This window comes from Chanos chanos, chromosome 13 (assembly GCF_902362185.1).
Source record: "Chanos chanos chromosome 13, fChaCha1.1, whole genome shotgun sequence".
Lineage (NCBI taxonomy): Eukaryota > Metazoa > Chordata > Actinopteri > Gonorynchiformes > Chanidae > Chanos > Chanos chanos.
Window position 1 is genome coordinate 13,508,051 of NC_044507.1, and position 22,476 is coordinate 13,530,526.

Consider the following 22,476-nt stretch of genomic DNA (forward strand, 5'->3'; position numbering starts at 1 on the left):
CTTGGTTAATGCATTACACGACTGGTTAATGCATTCATGTAGACTTCCTCTCAGATATGTGAATAGATGAAGCTCTCAAATAACCAAGTCTGTGCGGGATCAAATGTCAAAACAACACTTCTGAACCCCTTTACGTATTCTGAATGCATGAGCTCAATTAACTCTCTTTTTTTTTTTTTTTAATTTCTCCCCTCATACTAACAGAGATCTTGGAAAGGAAGGTCTTTGCAGTGTAAGTGTAAGCTAAATTAGTTACAAACACACTCACATGTATAGAATGACTTCAAAGTTTGCATTATACAATGACTGCCCAGAAATCATATTCTTCCCAAAAAAAAAAATCAAAATGGAGCAGAAAAACAGCAAATGTGTCTTGATATCAACAATAATGGACAGAGCTTAGCCATATGAAAGTATAATCATTTTAATAAAACAAGACGAATATTAAACAATATTAAATCGCACAATAGTAAATTTATTCTTTTTCAGTATTCTAAAATACATTAAAACATTTATTCTTTAGACAAATAAAACTGTTAAAGACTTTTTAATGTCAACTGGTAACATTCATAAGCCAAGTATTACAAATAATGATTGCCACTGTGGTTGAAAGCATTTCTCTTCATAGAGTACAACAGGGTGCTTACTTAAAGGATTTACAATTATCTCATTTAAGATTTAACATTTGTTAAATTTACGATATTATAACTGATTAAGAGGAGGATTAAACGCCTAAGTAATGCTCAAAGTAAATGAGGACATGATGCTGTTTTTGACCAGTTGAAGAAATCTTCTCTGATGTACTGGTTAAGTAATGTTAGCAGGAAAATCTGAGTTAGGAGTTACATATATTCTCTCAAATCTCCAATATGATGCAGATTTCTTTTTATGCACACCTCTTTAATAACTTGCCTAGCAAATCATATTACTTTATAAACAGTGAAGTGCAGTATTTTTTACAGCTACAAACACTCTGGAGTTTGTCATTTCTGCATTGCTTTCTGCATGGAATGGCTGCACACAGGCACAGGGTCATTTTCCCTAGTTTAATTTTTTTTTGTTTGTTTATTTTGCATGGTTCACCTCCGAAATGGAACCTTAGGACTGAAGGATAAATAAGTGACAAGGACTTTGTCATTAACATCTTTAGCTACAGTTAAGATGAACTCTTCAGCTTTCAGGTATCATACACATATTTCTGACATATATACATATATTTACGTACATACATGAATACATATTTTACAATAACCAAGAAACAACATCTCTTTTTCTTTTTCTTTTTTTTGTATAACAACTGTCGAGCACAACACAACACAAACTTAATTAATTGGCTTTTTTTCAGTGCTTGATTAGTTATTTAAGTCATTGTATATTGTCATGTTTCAAACTCACTACATTTCCAGCAAATGTGCTTTTGCAGATAGAGGACAGGGCTGGAATATCAGGAGATATCAGAGATTAAGGTGCAGTAAGTAGAAAGCCAATGACCCCTTGTCAGCAACAGAGAAGGTCCTTTATCATACGCATAGGGAGCTACACTTATCCAATGTGTGTGTGTGTGTGTGTATATATATATATATATATTTCATTTAGACTGAAAGGGAAGGAGAAAGCATGTGTCTTAAAGCAGTTAATCTTCTCTGGACAACATATATCTGAAAAATTTACTCTTAACTTGAAGACATAGAAGTGCTTACATTTGACTCTTTGGAAAAGAGAGAGCATTAAAAACTCACTCCATTTTGGGGGAAAAAGCATCTGCAAGAAAGGTCATCTAAACTACCTTTGGTCAGTATACGCGAGTGGCAATTATGACTAAGCAGCCATATCCCCCCCCCTCCACACTTACAGTCGAACAGCCATGCACGCAAACACACAGGGAGAATGGACAGGTGGCCCTCAGTGTCAGACAAGGTATAGGTAAGGATAAAATAATTAAATGTATTGGCTTTCCCTTTTCAAACTTTGCCCTGCTCATCAGATACGCACGGGTCTGGCTCATCTCTCTGTGCAGCCTGAGAGCAGGAGAGGTGAGTAATACAGCCTTGATTTCTGGTGACCTCAGTCTCATTGGAAAGAATGGCACAGAACTACACTTTATTTTTCAACAGGAGCGATTTAGAATTTATACAACCAAACTGATGGAATGGCAGGGTTTTTTTTTTTTCTTTTGTTAACGATATTTACATTTTGGAGATCTAAGGAAAAAATGTGAAAAAAAAGAAATCACCATATATTCATAAGATACCATATTCTTAGTAAAATGTTGAAAATTAGGAATAAATTAATAGAAAATGGAATGCCTCACAAAAAAAATCAAAGAAACCTTTAAATGATCTCATTAAAAACATAATCGACTTTCTGTTAATTGCATTTTCTATTGGAAACCATTTACGGCATGCCCCCTATTCAATCCAGCTACAGATAAAGTCAGAAGTAGACCTTAACCACACGCCCTGTCTCACAGTGTCAGGCTAAGCTCCCCACAGTCAGGGGAGTGAAACGGGACGCAAGACTATGACGATATCTTTGATGCATCAAACACGTCGATAGAATTGCAGAGTTGTGGCGCAGGCAGCAAGCGTCTGGATGTTGGTAAGAAGGGGCAATGACGAGAGATGCTAGTTCTCTACACTGCTGCAGCGCTGGAATGGAGCTGGTTATGGCGAGAGGGGAGGCTTCCAGAGAAGAGAGCTTTTTTTTTTTTTTCTCCGGTCAGCCATCTACAAGGCAAACAGGGCGTCCTCCGTCCGCTCCGCTTTCTTGCGGCTGCTGCCAGAGGAACTCACAGGTGGGCCGGGGTCTCCACTAGGGGGCGATGGTAGTGCTGTGTCTGCGGCTTTGGCCCTTTCTTCTAAGAACTTGTCAAATTCTGGGCAACAGACAAGAAAGAGAAGATAAGTAAGTTACAGGGAGTTATAGGAAGTTCCAGTTTCCCTAGGGACTAGAAAGCTGTTTCATCTCTTAAATGTATCTGACTTTGACCCCTGCATGACCTTGAATTGTAAACTATGAGATGTTATGGCACATTCACTCATGTATTGATACAAATTTCATAATGAATCTTGAGTGGTTCATATATCCCATCAGTGGTACTGTAATGAAAAAGGCTGTGTTTGTACAATCAATGATCTCTGGGAATACCACCCCATTACACTCAGTGAAGTTACTCCATTGATACAAATCATTGATGAACTGAAGTACAATGACTTGTAAATAAATTAATACATGCTAGGATAGTACTACTAAGGTAGAACTGTGCTGTTTTCTAGCTGTGATCTATCACACCAGCTCATCAGGACCCCGACAAGTTAAATTAAGTAGAGGTACTGCAGGCATTGAGACTCTTTAACTGTCTAATCCCACAGTGAATCATGCGATCATCGGATCTTCTCAGTCAACTTTAAATAGTCTTTTAAGTTCCTCTTCAGTACAGTACCTTCACTTGTCACGCCTTCTTCTGCCTCATCACCTTTCTGTTCAGAAAAAAGGGAACAAAAACAAACAATCAACCAGTTAGTTCAAGTTTCATTTGAACAATTCATCTGAAAACATCTTGGATCTGTTCTCAAACACTGATTGCATGCTGTACACAGTAATGCATTTTTATCAGAGAAACGTACCTTTCCTCTAGACGGTCACTCACTGACCATTACACAACGTGGCATGCATGCATGTCATTCAGGGTCACAAGCACACTGCCAGCACAGGACTCAATATACTGTTTGTTTAAGGCAACCACTACTGTCAAAGCAGCACCATTACCAGTTCAACAAGTTGACATCATGTCAAATATAAATGCATTCACCACCACTCCACTTGAAACATGAGTACGCCAGTCAAACTGTCCATCGATTTTTTTGTTTAATGTACTTTTCATTTCTGAACGAACTGGGACATTTAGCATTTACATCTGTGGACCTACCTATTGTCAAATATACTGCAAGGCTTACACACCAACTTACATAAGCTCCACTTAAAATGACTGTTAGTCATGGTAGTCGTATGAGAGTCATACCACACGCTTTACTGTTAGAGATGTCACTAATGGAAAATGATAGATTAAGGCTCTAAATGAAAAGAAAATGAATTAAAAGAAACCTATGGTGTTTAACTGCTTACATGAAAAATGGGTGTAGTGGGCCCGATGAGAACACAAAAAAAAAGGGAGAATGAAGATCAAAGTAAAGAAGTCTCACCACATCAGCACAGAGCCACTCCTCAATGTCATCCATGACAGAGGACTGCGAGACGGGAATCTATGGAGCAAAGCCATGGACAAACCAAAGGCCCCCCCCCCCGAAAATAAGCCACAAAATATAAACAACCCACCCCCCCCAAAAAAAAACACACACACACACATAAAACAGAAAACATCCACAAGAAAACCAAAAGAAGAAAAAAAAAATAAACAAGAAAAATTACTTAAGAGTCTGAGAGGTAAAAATGCAATTAAAAAGTCAAACCAAGCCAAAGACCAAAGGAAGAGAAGGGCACATACACACTACATACACACTGAGTGCACACAGAGCATGGATGTTGCTGCGTGACATGCGGTAGCTGTGAGACATGGAAGGGAAACGTCTGACAGGACGTGCGTCTCATGATCAGAGAGGACAGACTGTGTGATTCTAACAGTCGGGGGGGAAAAAAACAAAACAAAAAAAAACAATGTGGCCATGAAAAGTGTGCTTTTGGATTTGAATTCAAACATTAAGCTAGAGCCTTCTATTAGGACAGCGCTTGGTAACAGGTTTCTCTGAAACGTAAGCACCGTTTGTTTCCACCAAAGCTCAGTTCAGCCACTTTGTGTAATATTTAAGCGTGCCATGCCTATGAAATCAGCTCTTTTTAGAAACATGCTGGATTGTGTCACTGTTAAGTGCCCATTGGGGCACAAACTTGTAATAAAGTTGAGACCAAGCTATTTAAATTTCTCAGTGGAGTTGTCTGAGAAATCCTAATAATATCAAAGGCACGACATACATTTAAAAATGTAAAAGAGACAGAGGAATGGAGAATAGTCCTGGTGTCTAACCAGTGTGTAATGATTATCAAAAGAGAGCACAAACTCGCTGATAAACACTTGGAGATAACGGCTGGCAGCTGTCAACGGGTTGTAATGTGCCCCCTGTTTCCTCATTTCGTTATATATATCTAAATCATGTGCTTGTACAACATTATTGAGATTCATAAACAGACATATGTACTTAATGTACTACTAGTGCAGTCATGAGATAAAATGTGTTTCATTGTTTGTTACAGCAGCCCTTCTTTTCAAAATAAGTCTCTCATGTTTTTGTGACGCACTGTATCTAAATTTCGAGATTATTTGAGAAAAAAGTTTTGTAAAAATAAATGAATAAATATAGTGTGTGAACTACAGCACAACTACATAATTAGCAAACCTACAAAATCTCTCTGAGATTTTTTTAGAAACAATTTTATCAGACCGAAACTAGAATCCAATGCCATATTTATAACCAAATGCATTTGCACGTACACTGACAGAAAGTGATTCTGCCATAGCTAAGCATTTTCTTACCTAATTCAAACTCTGCACAGCACTTAAAAGTTCGAAAGATAGAAAGACAGTTCACATCTTTTGTAGATTGTACATTAAAAAAAAACAGCAAATCACATTACTGAGGACCAAGTAAAGTAAAAATGCCATGTAATGAGAAAAAAAGATTAGTCTGTTAATACACTAATAACACACTGAATTAGCAGTGTTATAAAGGGACTAATTCTCTAGTCATTTTAATGCGGATTATCTATGTGAAAGGTACACTGTCTTGTTAACTGTTTATAATGAGAGACAGGTTTGGTGGAATCTACTAAATAATGGTTTTAGGATGGTCATGTATAGTGTAACAACAGACTGTTAGGTTTAGGACCTGTGAGGTTACCAGAATGAGAGACCAATATCCTAGGCTGTGAGAGGCTCTGCAGTGGGGGAACAGAACAGCTGTTATTAACTGAACATCTACAAGTTCTTCCAGCCTCCAGGGCCCCAGGCTGCAGGTTGCTCTGGTGTTAACCCCTGTGTTAGTGGTCTAGACTCATCTATAAATGTTGTAACTCCACACCTGTCCAAGCAGGTCTTTTCAATCTGCCAGTGAACAAATGTAGTGGAGATGGGACGATGGATTCACCAACAGTAAAAGGGATAGAGCAAAGAGAAGGTCAAAATGAAACCGTTTACCGCAGTCCTTACTACAGAACTTATGTGGACCATATCAAAGAGCACAGTGCACTCCTCCTTACCCTAGTGTATGCTTTCCCAAAATGGGGTGCGTTTTTTCAAAACGGTTATGTGAATCTTGTGTGATATAAAATGTTCTCATGAGGAAAAGCATTTGAGAAGGCAAACACAAAGACAGAATCTTTCATTGATAACGATACTACAGTTAACACTTGCGCTACACAAGGAAAATATCTCTTCTTGAATCTTTAAATCACCTAGAAGCCATTTCTAACACCCGAATCATTAATAATTATCAAAAGAATGTCCCAAAAATGCCACAGTATCCAAAATATCGTAATACATCTTTTTTGTTCTGTCATACAAAACAGTAGAAATTCAGATTCAATTCATGAGACCAGCTCTCCCTTTTACTGTATGGAGCAATTTTAGCAGTGATGATGGGGACAGGAATCAAAAGGAACACAGGTCAAGGGTCAGGGGTTAGGGTGGTGAGGGTAACATGGAGGGATAGTGATTTTGGTGAAATCCTCACCATTCCTTGGGTAATGAGCCAGCTGTCTATGGGCTCCAACTCTGCGTTCTCACCTTTTACCCTCAGCTGAATCAACGACAGAAAACACCTTACACAAGTGTGGCAGAAATTTCCTCCCCAACAACCAAGAGAAACAAAAAAGACGTGAAATGCAACCAGTAGTTTTACCTTATTTTTTTTTGGGAGGGGGGGGGAGTGGGTGTTACAAACAAAGAGGAAAAAAAAGTAAATAAAGAAAACAACAGATGCCAGTTTGATCAAACAAAAGTCAAGTTAGGACGGATAAATTCAAAGACTAAATAAACTTTGACCCATGGGCTGATCGCTAGACTCCAGCTTTGTACTGAGGTAACACGTCTGGGTCGCAGTGAAGAGGCGATTTCGACACAGCGCACAGTAGAGCGCAGCTTGGCATGAACAAATGGTTGTAATCAGTCTGTGCATGTTCTGGCGTTTACAGGAGATTTCTACATAACTACTTGTCGATTCTCAGAATATCTAGCTTCCGTCTAGCGCAAATGTCACAGGCGGTTTGGATTCAACAATTCATTCCTTTAAATATTCTCTTTAATCTCTGAAAAACACGCAGCTAATTTCTTGAGATTATTATGCAGGGGAGTGTCCAATTTAAAAACCCAACATCTGTAAATATCTTTCAGGTCCAAAGTACTCTCACTTTTTGTCTGTGTTGATTCAATATCTGTTTCAACAATCCATTTATTCAGTCATCTGAGGAGGGAACTGAGAAAATGCAGTCTCAAATTATAGCTATATTTAACTGTCTAAATGTTGTTCAAATTAGGCTAAACACTGTTGGCAGTTTTACCCCTCTCTGGCATCAGTTTACAAGGACTATTCTGGGTAATCACTGTGGGCTGTGTTTCATAATGAACCATGTGAAATTCACTGTGCAAAATTACAACACCAGTAAATGTGGGATTTAATAACAGGTGTATGTTCAACAAAGAAATACTAAAACAATATGAATGAGGAACAATGAATGGTTTCAGTTTTAATATGACACCTTTTCTATGATAGCAAACCATAATCTATACCTTTCTGAGTCATCTTTTGACCACTAAAAAAAGGATCAGGGAAGAGTTACATTTGACCCTATTGGTGGTAGTGTGCAATAATGTGAGTGTTACAGCCATGCCAGTGTGCCAGGTCTGTCTTTAGTAATACGCAGCCATGTGAAGCTAACATCTGTGAGCCAGATCCACCGCTCTGACAAATCATGGGTCAGATGTCTTTAGCATGAACCAGTCAAACCCACACTAAGGATCAGAATATGCAGAGATCAAACAGAGAGTGTCACAGAGAGCTTTTCAACAGCAAACCACCAACACCTCTTGTCCTTGCTGATGACAACGGCAGGGGGGAGAGGTTCTGAGCTGTATGTTCGGGCATGCTTTGATAAAACTCACCCCGGATGTGTTCTGCTGTCTGACATCCAGGGCGGAAGCCAGGCCGCCGAGGGCTTGCGGGTCCTCGTACTTCACGCTGGTGAAGAGAGAGTGAAACGTTTAAAGACAGTATGCGGGCGTATGGGAGTGAAGTAGTTATGGTGTGGTGAGTGTAGCAGTGCTGGGGTGAGACTCCTACTTTTTGCGCTGGTCGGCCAGGGAGCTTGTTCTGGTCTGAGCGAACATGTCAAAATCATCCTGGGGGTTGTGAGTAGGCAGAGAGCTAAGAGTTCCACTTACACTATCTACACCCACATCTAGAAGGAGAGAGAGACAAAAAACATCAAGTCACTCAGAACTTTCCCATTTCCGCACATCCAACAGATTCAGCTTGTAACAGCAAACTGCTTTATGAATGCATGTGTATGAATATAACATGACAATCCATGCTTCACGTGAGAATAAAATGTATTACCAGAGTGTAGAGGAGGATGTAATGTTGGATTTTATATTTGTTTGTAGAAGGTGTTCTGTTGGTCTTACCAAGTCCAGCCAGTTGAGTGGACAGGGAAGCGACTGTGGAGACTGCAGCAGGAGCAGCAGGAGCAGCAGGAGCAGTCGGAGCAGCAGGAGCAGTCGGAGCAGCAGGAGCAGTCGGAGCAGCAGGAGTGCTGGACGTAGGAGCGCTGCTGACACGAGGACTGACTACAGCGGGCGAGCCCGGGCCCAGATCAATCAGGTTATCCTCTGTGGCCTCGTTAAGAACCTGCACACACACACACACACACACACACCACAATGCTGAAAACCCTGTAGTGTGAAGCAGTAACCCAAACTGTGTTTCAATAAAACCTGTCTGTGCTACTATGATATTCATTCTACATGTAGTATGGTTGCATAAGTAACAGATATAAGCACAAGAGCAGTCACAGACTGTTAAAAAACAAGCAACAGCAATGTACAGCATGTGGAAACCTCAAGCTAAACATTTTCTCTACTTAACACCCACTGTTATGCAGTCCATTTAGAAAGCATGGGGAGATACTTATTCAAATATACTTTCATTTTGGTCAGTATGCTCCAAATTTCTACACCATTACAAAGGGAAGAAGCTTCACAGAGCACAATACTACCAAGCTTGGGGAAACAAACATGGACATGTACATAACTGGGAAAGAAAAAGACAAGGGTTTATCTACTGATGGTACAACTACTGTTGAACTACTGCTCTCTGTTATCAGTAAGAGAGGAGGAGACTACATTTATGAGTGGTTTATAATGATATAAGATCAGAATCAAAGCAGGGGTCAACACAGTGCAGGAAATCGTGTGCATATGTGTACGTGTGTGTCTGCATGTGTGTGTGTGCCTTTACAGATGTCAGCCGTGTGTAACAGGATATGTATAGCACAACATGTTCAGGTTCTGCTATTTGAGGGTCTAAAGTTTAAACATGTCATATGGGCAGGGAGAGTAAAGGAAAATATCTGTGGGGCAAGAAATGGGACATGTTTAAACATATCAATCACTGATTCTGTCCAAACTGACAGGATGGATCTCTTGAATACTTGCCTCTCTCAGCTAGCCATCCCACAAAAAAAAAAAAAAACACCAAAACAAAATCATTCATATTATTCATACGAACATGCAGGAGATGCAAGAAAGTCTTTCTTCGTTCACATGAGGAAAGAACAGTGATATTCAAAGAGCAAAGCACAACAAGTATTACGCAAGACAAGAGTGATGTACAGAAAGATAACACAAAGTCACATGTTTATACAGAACTGAAATCATGAAGCAACTGTAGAATAAAAAAAAAGAAAAGAAAAAAAAGTGAAACTCACTCCATTGTTCTGAGCTGCTCGGCCCAATCTGTATCTCTCATACCTGCAAAAGTACAGAGAAGCCAGATACTGTCTTCATCATATACTCGACACTGAAATTTATTCTCTCACTCTCTCTCCTTCCCTCCCTCTCTTCCTCTCAGATCTCCTGATGAAAGGCTTGCGTGGGCTACAGAATATCTCTCTTTCATCCCTTATTAAAATTTACATGAAAACTTTCTGCGGTAGGAGAATGTAGGAGTTTAAGGTACTTTTAATGACAGTTTTCAGAAACTTTTCATATTCAGTCCTGCACCATAAATTCCCATTAAAGCCTGGGCTAACTAAAAGTCTTTGGTGTACGTAAATTTGCTAATCTTGTGCAAAACCGGTTACGTCCATGGTCTGGTCAAGTTATGTGATAAGGCACCTATCACTGGACATGACATTGGTTTCACACATGCAGATAATGTGAACATATGGAAGTGAGGTTAGTAAATTTGGTTGATTAAGATTTGGTCCATTGGTCTGACATTAAACTCATGCATTTTAAATCTCAGTGATAAGGTCACTCTAAGACAGTTTAGATATAACAAAGGAGCTGACAGCGTGTGTGAGTTCATGCACATACACGTTTTGAGGTGTCTCTTTACCTCTCGTATCGAAGGAAAATGTTGTTTAAGTCATCGTTGACATGCAGCAATTCCTCAGTGACCTCTTCATTGGACACACGAGAGATGAGTTCCACTATTCTCTGCTGCATGGCCCTGCATGTCCTATTCAGCTCCTGTCAATCAATCACAACAGCCATGATCTAACATCATCCACTCCTATGCCAGCTTTCCAGTCCACTCCCTCTCCCTCCTTTCTCTGTTCTCGTCCACAAGACACTCTCTGTATGTATTTACTGAGTCTAGCCATTGCCTGACCATATAAATGTACATTCTACATAATGTACAAATAAAAATACAAGACAAAAAGTAGATTAATTCGCATTGTTTTTCAAATATATGCAGTCAGTATTCAGTAGTATTTTTTGCCATTCACACTCCATATCTGTCACAATAAAACATAAGGAAAGAGACCTCTAGCCAAGATAGATAAGGAAAACTGGCTAAGATTCAGACTATCTAGTCTTACACACATCTCGTACCAGTCTCAAGTGAATGGCATGATTAGGGGAAAAGATTAAAGTAGATAATGATAACTGTATATCTACATGACTATAGTAACCGCGTGCCAACAGATTACTGAAGGATCAAAAGTTGGTTGTGTAGAACCCCGTATGCGACATAACTCGCGGTATGTCCATTTCCTCTGATCCTCTCATTCAAAATCTGTGTTACTACTCCACCTGGTGGTGGTAGTGGGGCCCACAGTTCTGAGACACAGACATTTTTCAGTTGAAAATGAAGCGACGCGAGCCGACAGACTGACCGTAACAGCGTGGATTTAAACTAGGAGGCTGCTGACTAAGACCTGTATGCAGCGTGCTGGGTGAGGTAAGGTCTCTGATTCACCTGCAGTAACTCAAGGTCTGAGGCGTCCTCTTGCCCAGGCACCATCTCCGTCAGCATCTCTGACATCACTTTACTGTTTCCACGCACAATGTCTAGCTCACTCCGCAGTCTGGCAATCTGCACGGACACATCGACAGAATTCAATTCCATCAGATCCACACACAAAACAACACAACATATGCACATTGAACAAGCACTAAATGAATTCCAGAGGGCCAGCCTGAGGACTGGGTAAAGTTCAAATACTAATTAAAAATTCAAATTCATGCTGATTAAAAATTCAAAAATCCAAGTAATATCCTGACATGCTGCAGAACATGACATGTTCCAGACAGCGTAAGTGTGATTGGACTTCTCTGTTCTTTGTATGCTGCCTGGCCATTGCTGAGAACACTCTGTACAAATGTGTCTGGCAGGGAAGAAGGACATTTCTCACCTGCTCTGGGTTGGCAGTGATGGGGCCCTGCATGACAGGGGCCTGAGGAGGGGTGAAAGATTGGGCAGTGGCAGTAACAGGTTTAGAGGCATTCTGAGATGCAGCGTTGGACTGGGGAGACACTTTGTATTTGTGTGTGGCTGGATCCACCTCAGGGGTTCCCTATAAAACACAATTTCAGATGTTTATCTTACAAAAGATGCAGCAGATGAAAAGACAAAATATGATCTGTAGGCACTTTTTCCACTATCCTCATAACCAAGTTTTTTTTTTTTAATTTAAACATTTGGACTTGGATTCCCAGACCCATATTAAACACTGACTCAAACAAAAAATAAAAAGCATGAAAAAAATTTACATTGGAGATCCTCCACTGAAGGCATGTTTTAGTCCAAAACTATGTCAAGTCTGGCTTAGAGACCTAAACAGTCTAAGCTGAAGACTAAAGTTCACTGCTGGGTACACAACCGGCACTCTCTATTAAAAATGACAAAACTATACATAAAAAAAAAAAAAGACAAAACTCCTAGATGTGGTCTAATCTGTGCCGAGAAGTCTGGTCCCACTGTGTATTAATGAAATGAAGATCACATGCACATTGCACTTATGGAAGTATCTTACCCTTTGTGGAGTATGAATTGGTGAGAGGGCATCCAGGTCTGCCATGGGGAACTCAGTGCCCTTCCTCTTCAACTCTTCATAAATGTGGACGACTCCAGTCAGATCTGGGCTACTCCTGAAAGCATCTGCCCAAGCCTGATGGCAAACACACAAACACACACACACACACACACGCATACAAACAGAGCCAAGAGAGACATCTTACTCAACTTCACACATACACGCACAAATGACTGCGGTCATGCTTGAATGGGGTGTGACAGAATGAGTAATGCCTAGTGATTGGGGGAGGAGATGAAGCGCCAGTTTGAGATGAGATGGTTCAAACCAAACACTTTGACAAAGCTACTGATAAACTTCAAAGTATAAAAGAAAGAGTATACCTGCAATAAAAAGTGTAGCAGGTAATAACAAATAACAGAGTGCACATTTACTCATAGACTTGACCCTTACCTTCAACAAGTAACATTTTGGCGCTTTTTTGTTTTAAATGCTAACAGGTGTATTTCAGTTTACAAAGCGTTCACCTTGTGAGGGCATGCCGAATGTCTAGAGAAGCTCAGCGTTTTCAGAAATTCATTACCTTATGAGAACATATGGTTCCCATGAGCTTTTTAAAATCCAGCATGGGCAGATGGCTGTTCCAGTAGTGCTTCCGCTGGTTTTACTGCAGTGATAAACTGACTTAAATGCCAGTCTCTCTGGACCTGTGCCACTGTGTTTCTCATGCTCAGCTCTTCTCCAAGCTCACCTGTATCAATGCCAACACTTTGTCCTGCACTATGGTCGGAGGGTTATTTTTCGGAGAGATGACTTTCACCAAGACACCATCGATGAAGTCCCGGTTAGCAACAAGGACATGGAAACGGTGGCCACAGTTTTTCACACAGGTCTCCAGCACCTGGAGGATTACAAAGAACCCGACTGAGAAAGAAAAATTCGACTGCACAGTCAGAAAACCACGTTCAAAAATTTATAACAGCTTGAAATATTTAACACTGATAGAGAAGACAAGGGCTTTTATCTAACAAATAAAGATATCAAAGACGCATTATTAAAAAAAATAAAAACAGTCAATGGAAAGCCTACGGGCACACTTCACACAAAGCCAACAAAAGTTACATAAACATCCAGATCTGCTAACTAGGACAAAAGCGTGTGTACACCACTGAGTTGAAACTACGTGTATTCTCTGATGAGCTGGCCATCTTATTCCATCACGTCCAGCTGTCTGTTTACTCACTGTCAGAGCAAGCATCACCTCCCGGTAGTTTCTGTTCCCGTTCAGTCTCTTTTTCACAGCTCTGATGGCATCTTTTGGCCTGTGGACAGAGTAAAGACCCACAAACACACAATGACCGAGGAGATTTCAGAGGTATACTAAACGCAATGAATCAATAATGCTTGGGGAATTAACCAATAAATAAATGAATTAAATTTGTAAAAAATTAATGAATAAAATATGAGAGGGTGTTGTGGATGTTATGTAAACATTTAGGCACATTTGTTTGGAATCAAGAGCTGGGAAGAACAGGCTTTGGGTAAACAGGGGATGAGGGGGATAGGAACTTGTGGAGGAGAGTTGGGTCAGACGAAGAGGAGGGATGTTGAAAGCGAGAAAAAGAGACTGAAAATAACCGTGTTTAAATACAGTGGTTTGACTGCTGGTGGGAGAGCAAAGGATCATCTTCCAAGTACTCCTCCAGAATTTTTATTAAAAACTTCATTTGGTTTCTAAGCAACAACTCATCTTCGTACACTTTATACCGAAGCTGTATCATTGCTGACTGTTCGAACATCAACACTAATAAAGCCTCAGTATTTATGAGGTCATTTCAAAAAGTGAGCAATCAGTTTACACCAGTCATTCTATAGCCTCCTTCCAGGCAAAAAGAGAGAGAGTGAAATTTTTTTACAAGACTTTCAAACTAGAAGAACCACACCAGTGCTGTGACCTGACAACCAGTTGTAAAGCAGAGCTGAAAACTTTTTAAGCCACTCAGTTATGTGAAATGCATCTATATCCTCTGTGCTGAGATCAAAGCTTGTCCCGAAGCACTAGCCTCTTCACCTTCCCTACTTCACTCAGCATATGAGAAATAATCAGGTTACGGTGATGGCTGAGTATCTGTGGAGTCAGTCTGGGAGGAATAGCTCCCTCGGTGTGGAGTTATGAATCAAACATGCTTTGAGGAGTGAACTAAGGTAGCTGACAGAGGGCAGCTTGATCCGGAGAGAGGGGTAGACATGACGAACAGGAACATGAGTAGTGGCAATGTGTCAGGTAATACACTATTGGCAGATGCAAAAAGGAGAACCATTCAAATGCAAAAAAAGAAAAAAATCATTGTGGTTATTTTTGTGGAAAATAAACCTGATAAAGAAACCTGAAAAGAAAAAAAAAAAAAGTTCTATTGTGTAATAATGATGATATAACATTTTTTACTTTTAGCTAATTACACTTGAGAAGACAGTTGTTATACTACCAAAACTTTATAGTCGCCATACTACTGCATTTCATATAGCTTCGCAGAGGATATAGTTTTACAAACTGACTTAGAAACTGAACATTTTTTAAATTCTTTTCCCACAACTTGAGACACAATAGAGGGCCTGGAAACAAGCAAACCCGTTCCGCTCTGAAGCATGAGACAGTTCAGCGTTTCACATTCAGAACAGAGGCACGACTGTCTGTCTTAACAGTGCAGTGGTGCCAGTGCGTGTGTGTGTGTGTGTTTTTGTGTGTGTGTGTGTGATAGAGAAATAGAGAGAATGAGAAGAAAGAGTGTGTGTGTGTGTGTGTGTGTGTGTGTGTTTGTCTTTGTGTGCATGAGAGTAAGATGAAAGAAAGAGAGGGAAAAAAGCAAAAGCGAGACAAAGACAGAGAAAGAGAATTTGTGCGTTTGTGTGTGTGTGTGTGTGTGTAAGTGGCACAGACAATGTCAGAATGAGGAAGGCTGGTTGATTATGTGAGCTATAGGAACCATTGCGCTGTGGCAGTCCCTAGAGAAACACATCAACTCGACCCCTTCACAAAAACACCTGAGGACTAAAGCCAGCAAAGCCTACTGCATGACTGCCTATACACAGACAACACAGACAGTATGCTGGCTGGTCCGGAGAGGGAACAAGCTTGTTATTTCAATGTGTAAGAGTCTGAGTCGGTCTGAGTCATCACTAGCAGCGTGGCTCACCCTTCCTCTGTCTCGTTGATAATGTCACAGATCTCCATGTTGAGCGTCCAGTCCTCATTTTGCAGGGAACCATCTGTGGCTTTTTCTGTGAAGAATAACAAAAAAAAAAAAAACCATCAGCGACCAGCCATGGGTGTTTACTGAAGCAGAAACCATGGACACAGCTGCTCTGTCAAACACTTTATGACCTTAACAGTTCCATGAATTGTTGTGTTACCAATAAATTTGTGCTTTGGTGGACACAGTAAGTGCCTGACAGAGCTGTAATCAAAAATCTGCTAGTATGGTGGGCATGAGACAAATACATAGAAATTTAATCACTTTATCGTTATCAGCACAAATCAGCCACATCATGGTTGTGTCTGATGCGATGCACTGTGTAAGATGTATTTGGAACTGGAACTCAAGAAGACTTACTGCTTTGGAAATGATACAAAGAGACAAAATCCTTCAGGCTAGATTAGAAATGGAGCACAGCATGATTAAGGTTTGACACACTGTGTCAATGTTCCTCTTCACTTAAGCTTCAGCAACATTACAATCTAACTGCAACACAGCTTGTCCTTAAGTCACCAGTTCTGTCCAATTAAGGGCTCTGCAGACACTCTTTTCATTACTTACACAACACTGTCACAACAAGGCGACTAAGCAAAGCTGAATGACATCAGATGGAACTTTCACTCAACACTGACAGGATATTGTTGGGAATAGAATTCTTATTTTTAAGAAAGTGGAAATAATACACCTAAAAAGTACGAAATTTCCTTTTTTTTTTGTACTACTCCACTTCCCATGGTCATTTGACTGATGAAATCTGTCTTATATTACCATTTTTTCAAAAGGGCATGTTTAGTTAATAACCATGTTCATTAAGGGGGAAAAAAACCAAAATTGAATAAAAACTGTTACACCTTGCAAAGTACAGTGTGGTCTACACCTAATTTTGTTTGCGAAAGCCTCTGTGGTTTCCTGCTGAGTCACTCAGTAGACTAGTGATTGCACGTCGCCATAACCTGACCCCCTGACTGCACTATGATACAACAACATGTCCTATGGAGCTCAAAGCTTAGGACACAATTCACTGGGTCTCTCCACACGAGGCACAAGCGTCATAGTCTGAGCGGATGGGCGAGCAGTTTATTTGAAACACAATGTTCTTCTACTGATTAGATATTGGAAAAAACTAAAAACTCCTATGTTTTATGATTTTTCTTTTTCTCCTCCTGTGTGCAACACTCGAAAAAATTTACGAACAGTCCAAACCGACACTACTGTGCTAAACTAGGCCTGGTTCCAAAGGGGCTTTGCAATGGTGTTGAAGACATACCCTGTCACTGCCATCTCTTCAGCACTTTGGCAAGAGTCAGATCAATATTCCTAACGATTAGCATAAGCTGACAGTCATGAGTAAGCACCTTAATTTTCAGGCAGCCGTATCCATCAATCACACGTACAGCCATTTGGATAGGCAGGGTCAGGAAACTTTCTTCCTTCCAGCCAGCGTGGGTTGCTGCACAAAACTGGCTTTCAAGCTTGGCCTGAAGCTTTGTTCATTGGATTGGACAGCATTAGAGAGATCCAGTCCATGCTGTATTCATGCCCTGCCTTTCCTTTTGAATCAAACTGTCAAACCAAACCGGCCAAAGAGGAGATATGGCCTGGCGGCCTGTTGCTGTTGTCTCGTTCAGCTGACGCTATGGCAACAGCCTCAGTTCGCTCTCAAGCAAAGCTCCGAACTGCCCTGGCGACTCCTGTTCTCTCCGCCCTGTATACTTCCATTAGCTTTTTTAGTGCCTTTTACTGTCCTGAACACAGAGCAATTAAATATGTCCTTGCTTTGAAACCATCTCTAGTTTAAGTTCTGACTCTATATACATAGAGTTAAAAAAGTTTAACAAAAATTGAATGAAAATGGAGAGGATGAAAAGTGCAATGTCCACAAAATGAGCTCACATGCAGATGTTTGCCCATGTTCTCATCATCCTTTTTTGCTCCTTTTACTTTCCAAAAACAAAGAATGCCAAAAGGTAAAATAAAGAAACACAAAAATAAACAAAAACAGAGGCTCAGGAATGTAGTACTTTAAGTCTTAAGACTTCACCAGCTACTTCCACTGGGATATCCCCAATAATCTCGTCAAGTGGATTTGAAGGTAAACACAGAGAGAGAGAGAGAGAGAGAGAGAGAGAGAGAGAGAGTCTAGTGTGTACATCCATAGCTCCATGAGGATATGGACACACATGGCTCAGGAAAACTCAGAGCGGAAAAGACTGCGCACTTAGTAGGGCCACACAGTGCTGTGAGCTGGAAACCAGCACAGTCACGTGGGTGTGAGCGGCAGGATGTACCATCCTCTGCCAACGCGGCACTACGGTACACATCAGCAGCCTCAGTCACCCAGTCCCAGTCCGAACCGACGGACTGAGTAAGACCCATCTCTCTGTCCCCAGTGACGGGGCTGCCAGGGAGGAGTGGACACACCAGAGACCTGAATGAGCTCTTAATCCCCATAAGGAAAAAAAAAAAAGCCATAATCCGGATAATGGAACTAAAGTGGGCTCACTGCAAAAAGAAACAGACTTTAACAGTTTTAAATAGTGAGCCGTGGGAGACAAGAAGATGACAGACAGACAAACAGGAGAATGCTACTGGTGACACTGTGACAGAGAAGAAAACAATGTGAAAGAAAATGAAGGAGACTAGGACTACTGTCAGGCAGCTAGTGAAAAGCTGATGAGAAAAAAGTCTCAGCATTTGGTAGACTACATTCTGCTGTCTTGGAGCCAGGAAAACTTCTTGCCAAAATAATCCAACTTCAGAGCGAAGTATGTTTCGAAAACTGAAACCCAGAGACCAGTCAATTCATTTTGTTCTTCTGAATCACCTTAATAAGAATGCAATAACCAGCCAGTCAATTAAGAGACTGCCAAAGCAGGTATTCATCTTAGCAGGTCGCAACAGCATCATTCTACAGGAAATTAAACTGATAGACCTACTTAAAAATGAAAGTTAGATGGCTGAGGTGAGGTACAGGAATATTGCTGTCTTGCATCAGTGAAAAACACAGCAGTGAAACTGTGTCAGCAGGGAGGGTGTACTCTGCTGCAGCACAGCTAGAAAAACTATTTGCCAAAATAAAATGCTACATGCCACACTGCTACACTGGCTATTTCTCACAATGAATGGTGAGATCACTATTTCATTTTATTAATTCCACCCACTAAACGAATGCACGCTACTTTTTGCCCTATTGACAAGGCCATCTGCTTTGGTCTTGGTTTCCCTCCAGAGGCTATTACATTAGCACTGAACCAATATCTGCTAATATGGGAATCAATTGGGTTTCCACTGACTGAGTGTAATTTTTTGAGAACTTGTGGTTCCTTTAAACCAAGCCTAGAAAAGCTACCAGTTACACTATTTACAGCTCACTAATTATAGTAAGTCTTTGGTCAACGAAATGCCCAGTAAAAAAACTTCATACGCTGCAATGCTGCTGGAGTTGTGTGTTGGCCTGCTTCTGGCCTGTCTGATCTGGTGTGGTCTTCCATCCCTACGTTGCAACATCCGGTGCAAAGACCCTGAGCAAGAACCTCAGCAATATTGACAAAATTTCAAAAAATACCATGAGGCAATAATGAAATTCACCCCCCTCATTCCTCACACTGCACTGCCATGGCTCAGTTGCACAGAGAAACAGACTGTTGTGTGTTTGCCCTCTCAAATCTATATTCATTCAAGCACAGGCAGCATGAATAAATAAATGTAAAGTACACGCAATATAATGTATTATTATTATATAATAAATATAATAGCAAACCAGCCAAATATAACACATAATATGCCATAACAATACTCAGCAATAAAAACATTGCCAACAGACATAGCATGACCAGGATTGGGAACATCATGAATGGTTATCCTCATTTGACATTTGCTTGGCAGCTTTAAAGTCTATGTCCAAGTCAAGCTTACAGAGTATTTAATACAGCGCCTGGAAAACTTTGGCTTCATAGAATAACAATTCAAACTCAGTTTTATGTCTCTAGACAATGACTTACTGTTTTGGCAAAATGACAAGGGACAGAGAGGTCAAGGTAACATGAGGGTATGTGTTTGACATTCTTTCTACTGGACAATCTGATAACCTCCACAGTCGTTTGAAACCCATCAACAATTCCAGTGGTGTGACCAAGGAACAGTTATCATAATGGTGAGGTCAACAACCTATAGCTCATGAAAGGAATCATTGTTGCAGCTTTACATTTAGTTTCACAATCGACTTTGAGTAGAAGCGGTTCAATGTTTCAATGTTCAAATTAGTGGAGAAGTAATAATACAGGCAAACACTTGCGCAAGGCACTGAGTCAAAAAGACAACTATGTTACAAGAGAGTAGAACTCATATGTACTTCAGCGGTTATACTCCACTAAAGGATTTATGGTTCTACAGCTATACCACTAAGCTGATGTTGATGCTTTGAACATATGGCATTATTCAGAACAACAGTAATTATGAGTTATATTCTTTCAGCGCAAAATATAGGCCAATCACACTCCAGTACACATGGCAGCCTTTATCTGTGGGCAACTGCCAATCCTGATACCAGTATCACTACACTTACAGACCAATCACAACAGGTGCAATTTATCACATAAGCTTCCAATGAAACAGCAATACAGTGAAATACTGTCTTCATTTCCACTGCTGCATTAAGACAAGACCTATAATAAATGTGACAAATTTCCAATAGACATCTGAATGAAAGACATTTGCAGTGAAAATGTTAAGCTTTTTACAGAAGTCAACAACCAGACTTTCCAGCACTGTTTTTTGTGTACAGTACAGAGCCAATACTGATCCAAGGAGATAAGGGAGATCTGAGACTGTCTGGGTGTTTTGAATAGAAATAAGGGATATTTGGGGCCAATTCTCCTCTTCCTTTGCTGGAATATAATGGAACAGCCATACATACCTGAACTATAACCACAGCTCTGAGCATTCTCTATACACAAAGTGGTATATAAAACAGAAAATGACATGTTTTTTGCAAGGAGCGGAAGAAGGAAGCAACAGCCTCAGCCAAAGAAAGGGGGAGGATATTTCTCATCTACTTATGACAGGCCAAGCCCAAGAGACTGAAATTCAGTCTTCTGACATAGATCTGCTGATTTAGAAATAGAGCCGATGCAATTCCTTAACTGTTGTTTCAATGAATCATAGGAGGAACTTTCTAAAAAAAAAAAACAAAAAAAACAGGAATACTCCTTTAATGTGAAGCCTGTTTAAAACTGAGACCAAACCACGGTGGATTTTGTGCTACTGAATAAATTTAATGAATAACTACGTATGATCATTCCGTAGGAATTCAAACTGGATTCTAGAATCCGATACTGTATCTAGATTCAAAAACTACCTACTTAATGTTCTTGCCTTAGGCCCACCCAATGACTCATGACGGAAAAATAGCGCAACATTATCACTTTCCAAAGACGCTACTTAAGTACGCATGTAACCTTTGACAATGGTAACTGCGGCTCTTAAAAAAAAAGCTATCGGCTACATTAAATGATCACAACATTACTGAAGTGACCCACCACGACTGTTATACATCGCCTCACTTACGCTTGTTAACATTAGAGGAAGGATATTACTTGCCCATGTTATCAGAGAATGACTACTGTAACAACCTGTTCTATTAGGGTGATTACATTTAACAGCATACAGCTTAGTCCATATTCTACATGAAGTGGCATAGAAAATAACATTCATGTTCACTTAACGAGTTGGTGGATTGGTGCTGTGAGGTACAGTGATTAGCAACCTAACTTGCAGTCAGTTTGACTTTTAAGGACTCAAAATCACTGAGTGCAATAGCAAAATGGTTTGTTTATTTCGTGGACGTTACCCCAATACCAATAACTAACCATCTATGCATTCTTACTTTTCACACCAAATACCTTGCTAACTTAGCCAGCTAACTAGCGAACGGACTGGCTGCTGATGGATGCTAACCGGCAGTATGCTAATTTCGGTGTCGTGAGCTCAAAGAATAATACAATACGCAAAGAGTATTGCTCGTCATGTATAAATATGATATATTTTAGAGAGGAAAAAGTTGACACTGTCTTTCAACTCACCAATGCACTGTCCAACAGGAGTGCTATACGGATTCCCCAGTAAGAACTCCATCTTGACAATAAACAATTCGCAAAGAGAAGCTGGAAGAGGCTGTACACAGAAGCCCCACCCATGAAACTATTTGATTGGACGCTACAAATAGGATTTCTTCATGGGTTTGAAGTCGTTCGTGTCCATCAGATCTGACTAAAGTGAGGAGGTGTGTTTCTCAAATGATCAGCAGAGAGCATACAGTTAAAAGCTGTGTTAAAGTCTGTTCTGAAAGTAATAGTCTGTTCATTACTGAGGAGTTCCAGTGACATCTCAGAGTAACACTCGCAAATTCTCCCAGTCTCGCAGTTTTCAGGGTAATTTGATGTATTTAATTTTTAATTTTCAGAATTTAGATGAACAAACGTCTTCTTTATTTTCATCCTCTCTCTCCCTCTCTCTCTCTCTCTCTCTCACACACACACACACACACACTTCCTTGTCAGTAGAACGTAACCTAAAAAATGGGTCGACCAAGTTGCTAAGCAACAGTGAGCGCGTCCATATGAAGCCACCCTCCTCATCGCTTGCTGTTTTCTAGTTTTCAGAAGGTATTTTTTAC

The 22,476-nt window shown here is 40.3% G+C and overlaps 1 protein-coding gene across 6 annotated transcripts; it reads right to left on the reverse strand.

The window, feature by feature from the left end:
- Window positions 1–1,618: 1,618 nt before the first annotated feature.
- tom1l2a (target of myb1 like 2 membrane trafficking protein a) lies at window positions 1,619–21,935 on the reverse strand. 6 transcript variants are annotated; one of them, XM_030790833.1, is made up of 16 exons: window positions 21,884–21,935; window positions 15,744–15,828; window positions 13,793–13,871; window positions 13,301–13,450; window positions 12,550–12,684; window positions 11,493–11,609; window positions 10,626–10,759; window positions 9,994–10,036; window positions 8,822–8,915; window positions 8,693–8,725; window positions 8,349–8,466; window positions 8,169–8,246; window positions 6,744–6,828; window positions 4,203–4,262; window positions 3,443–3,479; window positions 1,619–2,875 (listed from the first exon to the last, which is right to left on the reverse strand). In XM_030790833.1, exons 1-16 carry the CDS (start codon window positions 21,933–21,935, stop codon window positions 2,727–2,729), a joined length of 1,449 nt encoding a protein of 482 aa, XP_030646693.1. In that variant the 3' UTR covers window positions 1,619–2,726. The 6 variants fall into 6 exon arrangements, with proteins under 6 accessions (XP_030646693.1, XP_030646692.1, XP_030646690.1 ...); XM_030790832.1 differs by lacking the exon at window positions 6,744–6,828 and adding an exon at window positions 11,929–12,090 and having other exon boundaries at window positions 8,171–8,246; XM_030790830.1 differs by lacking the exon at window positions 6,744–6,828 and adding an exon at window positions 11,929–12,090 and having other exon boundaries at window positions 8,171–8,246; window positions 8,693–8,915.
- Window positions 21,936–22,476: the final 541 nt, after the last annotated feature.

Coding starts and splice junctions, on each gene's coding strand:
- tom1l2a (XM_030790830.1), bottom strand. CDS start 21,935: ATGGAGTTCTTACTGGGGAATCCGTATAGCACTCCTGTTGGACAGTGC. Junction 15,829..21,883: donor TCCTGTTGGACAGTGCATTG/GTGAGTTGAAAG, acceptor TATTCTTCACAG/AAAAAGCCACAGATGGTTCC. Junction 12,685..13,300: donor AAGTGTTGGCATTGATACAG/GTGAGCTTGGAG, acceptor GTTTGCCATCAG/GCTTGGGCAGATGCTTTCAG.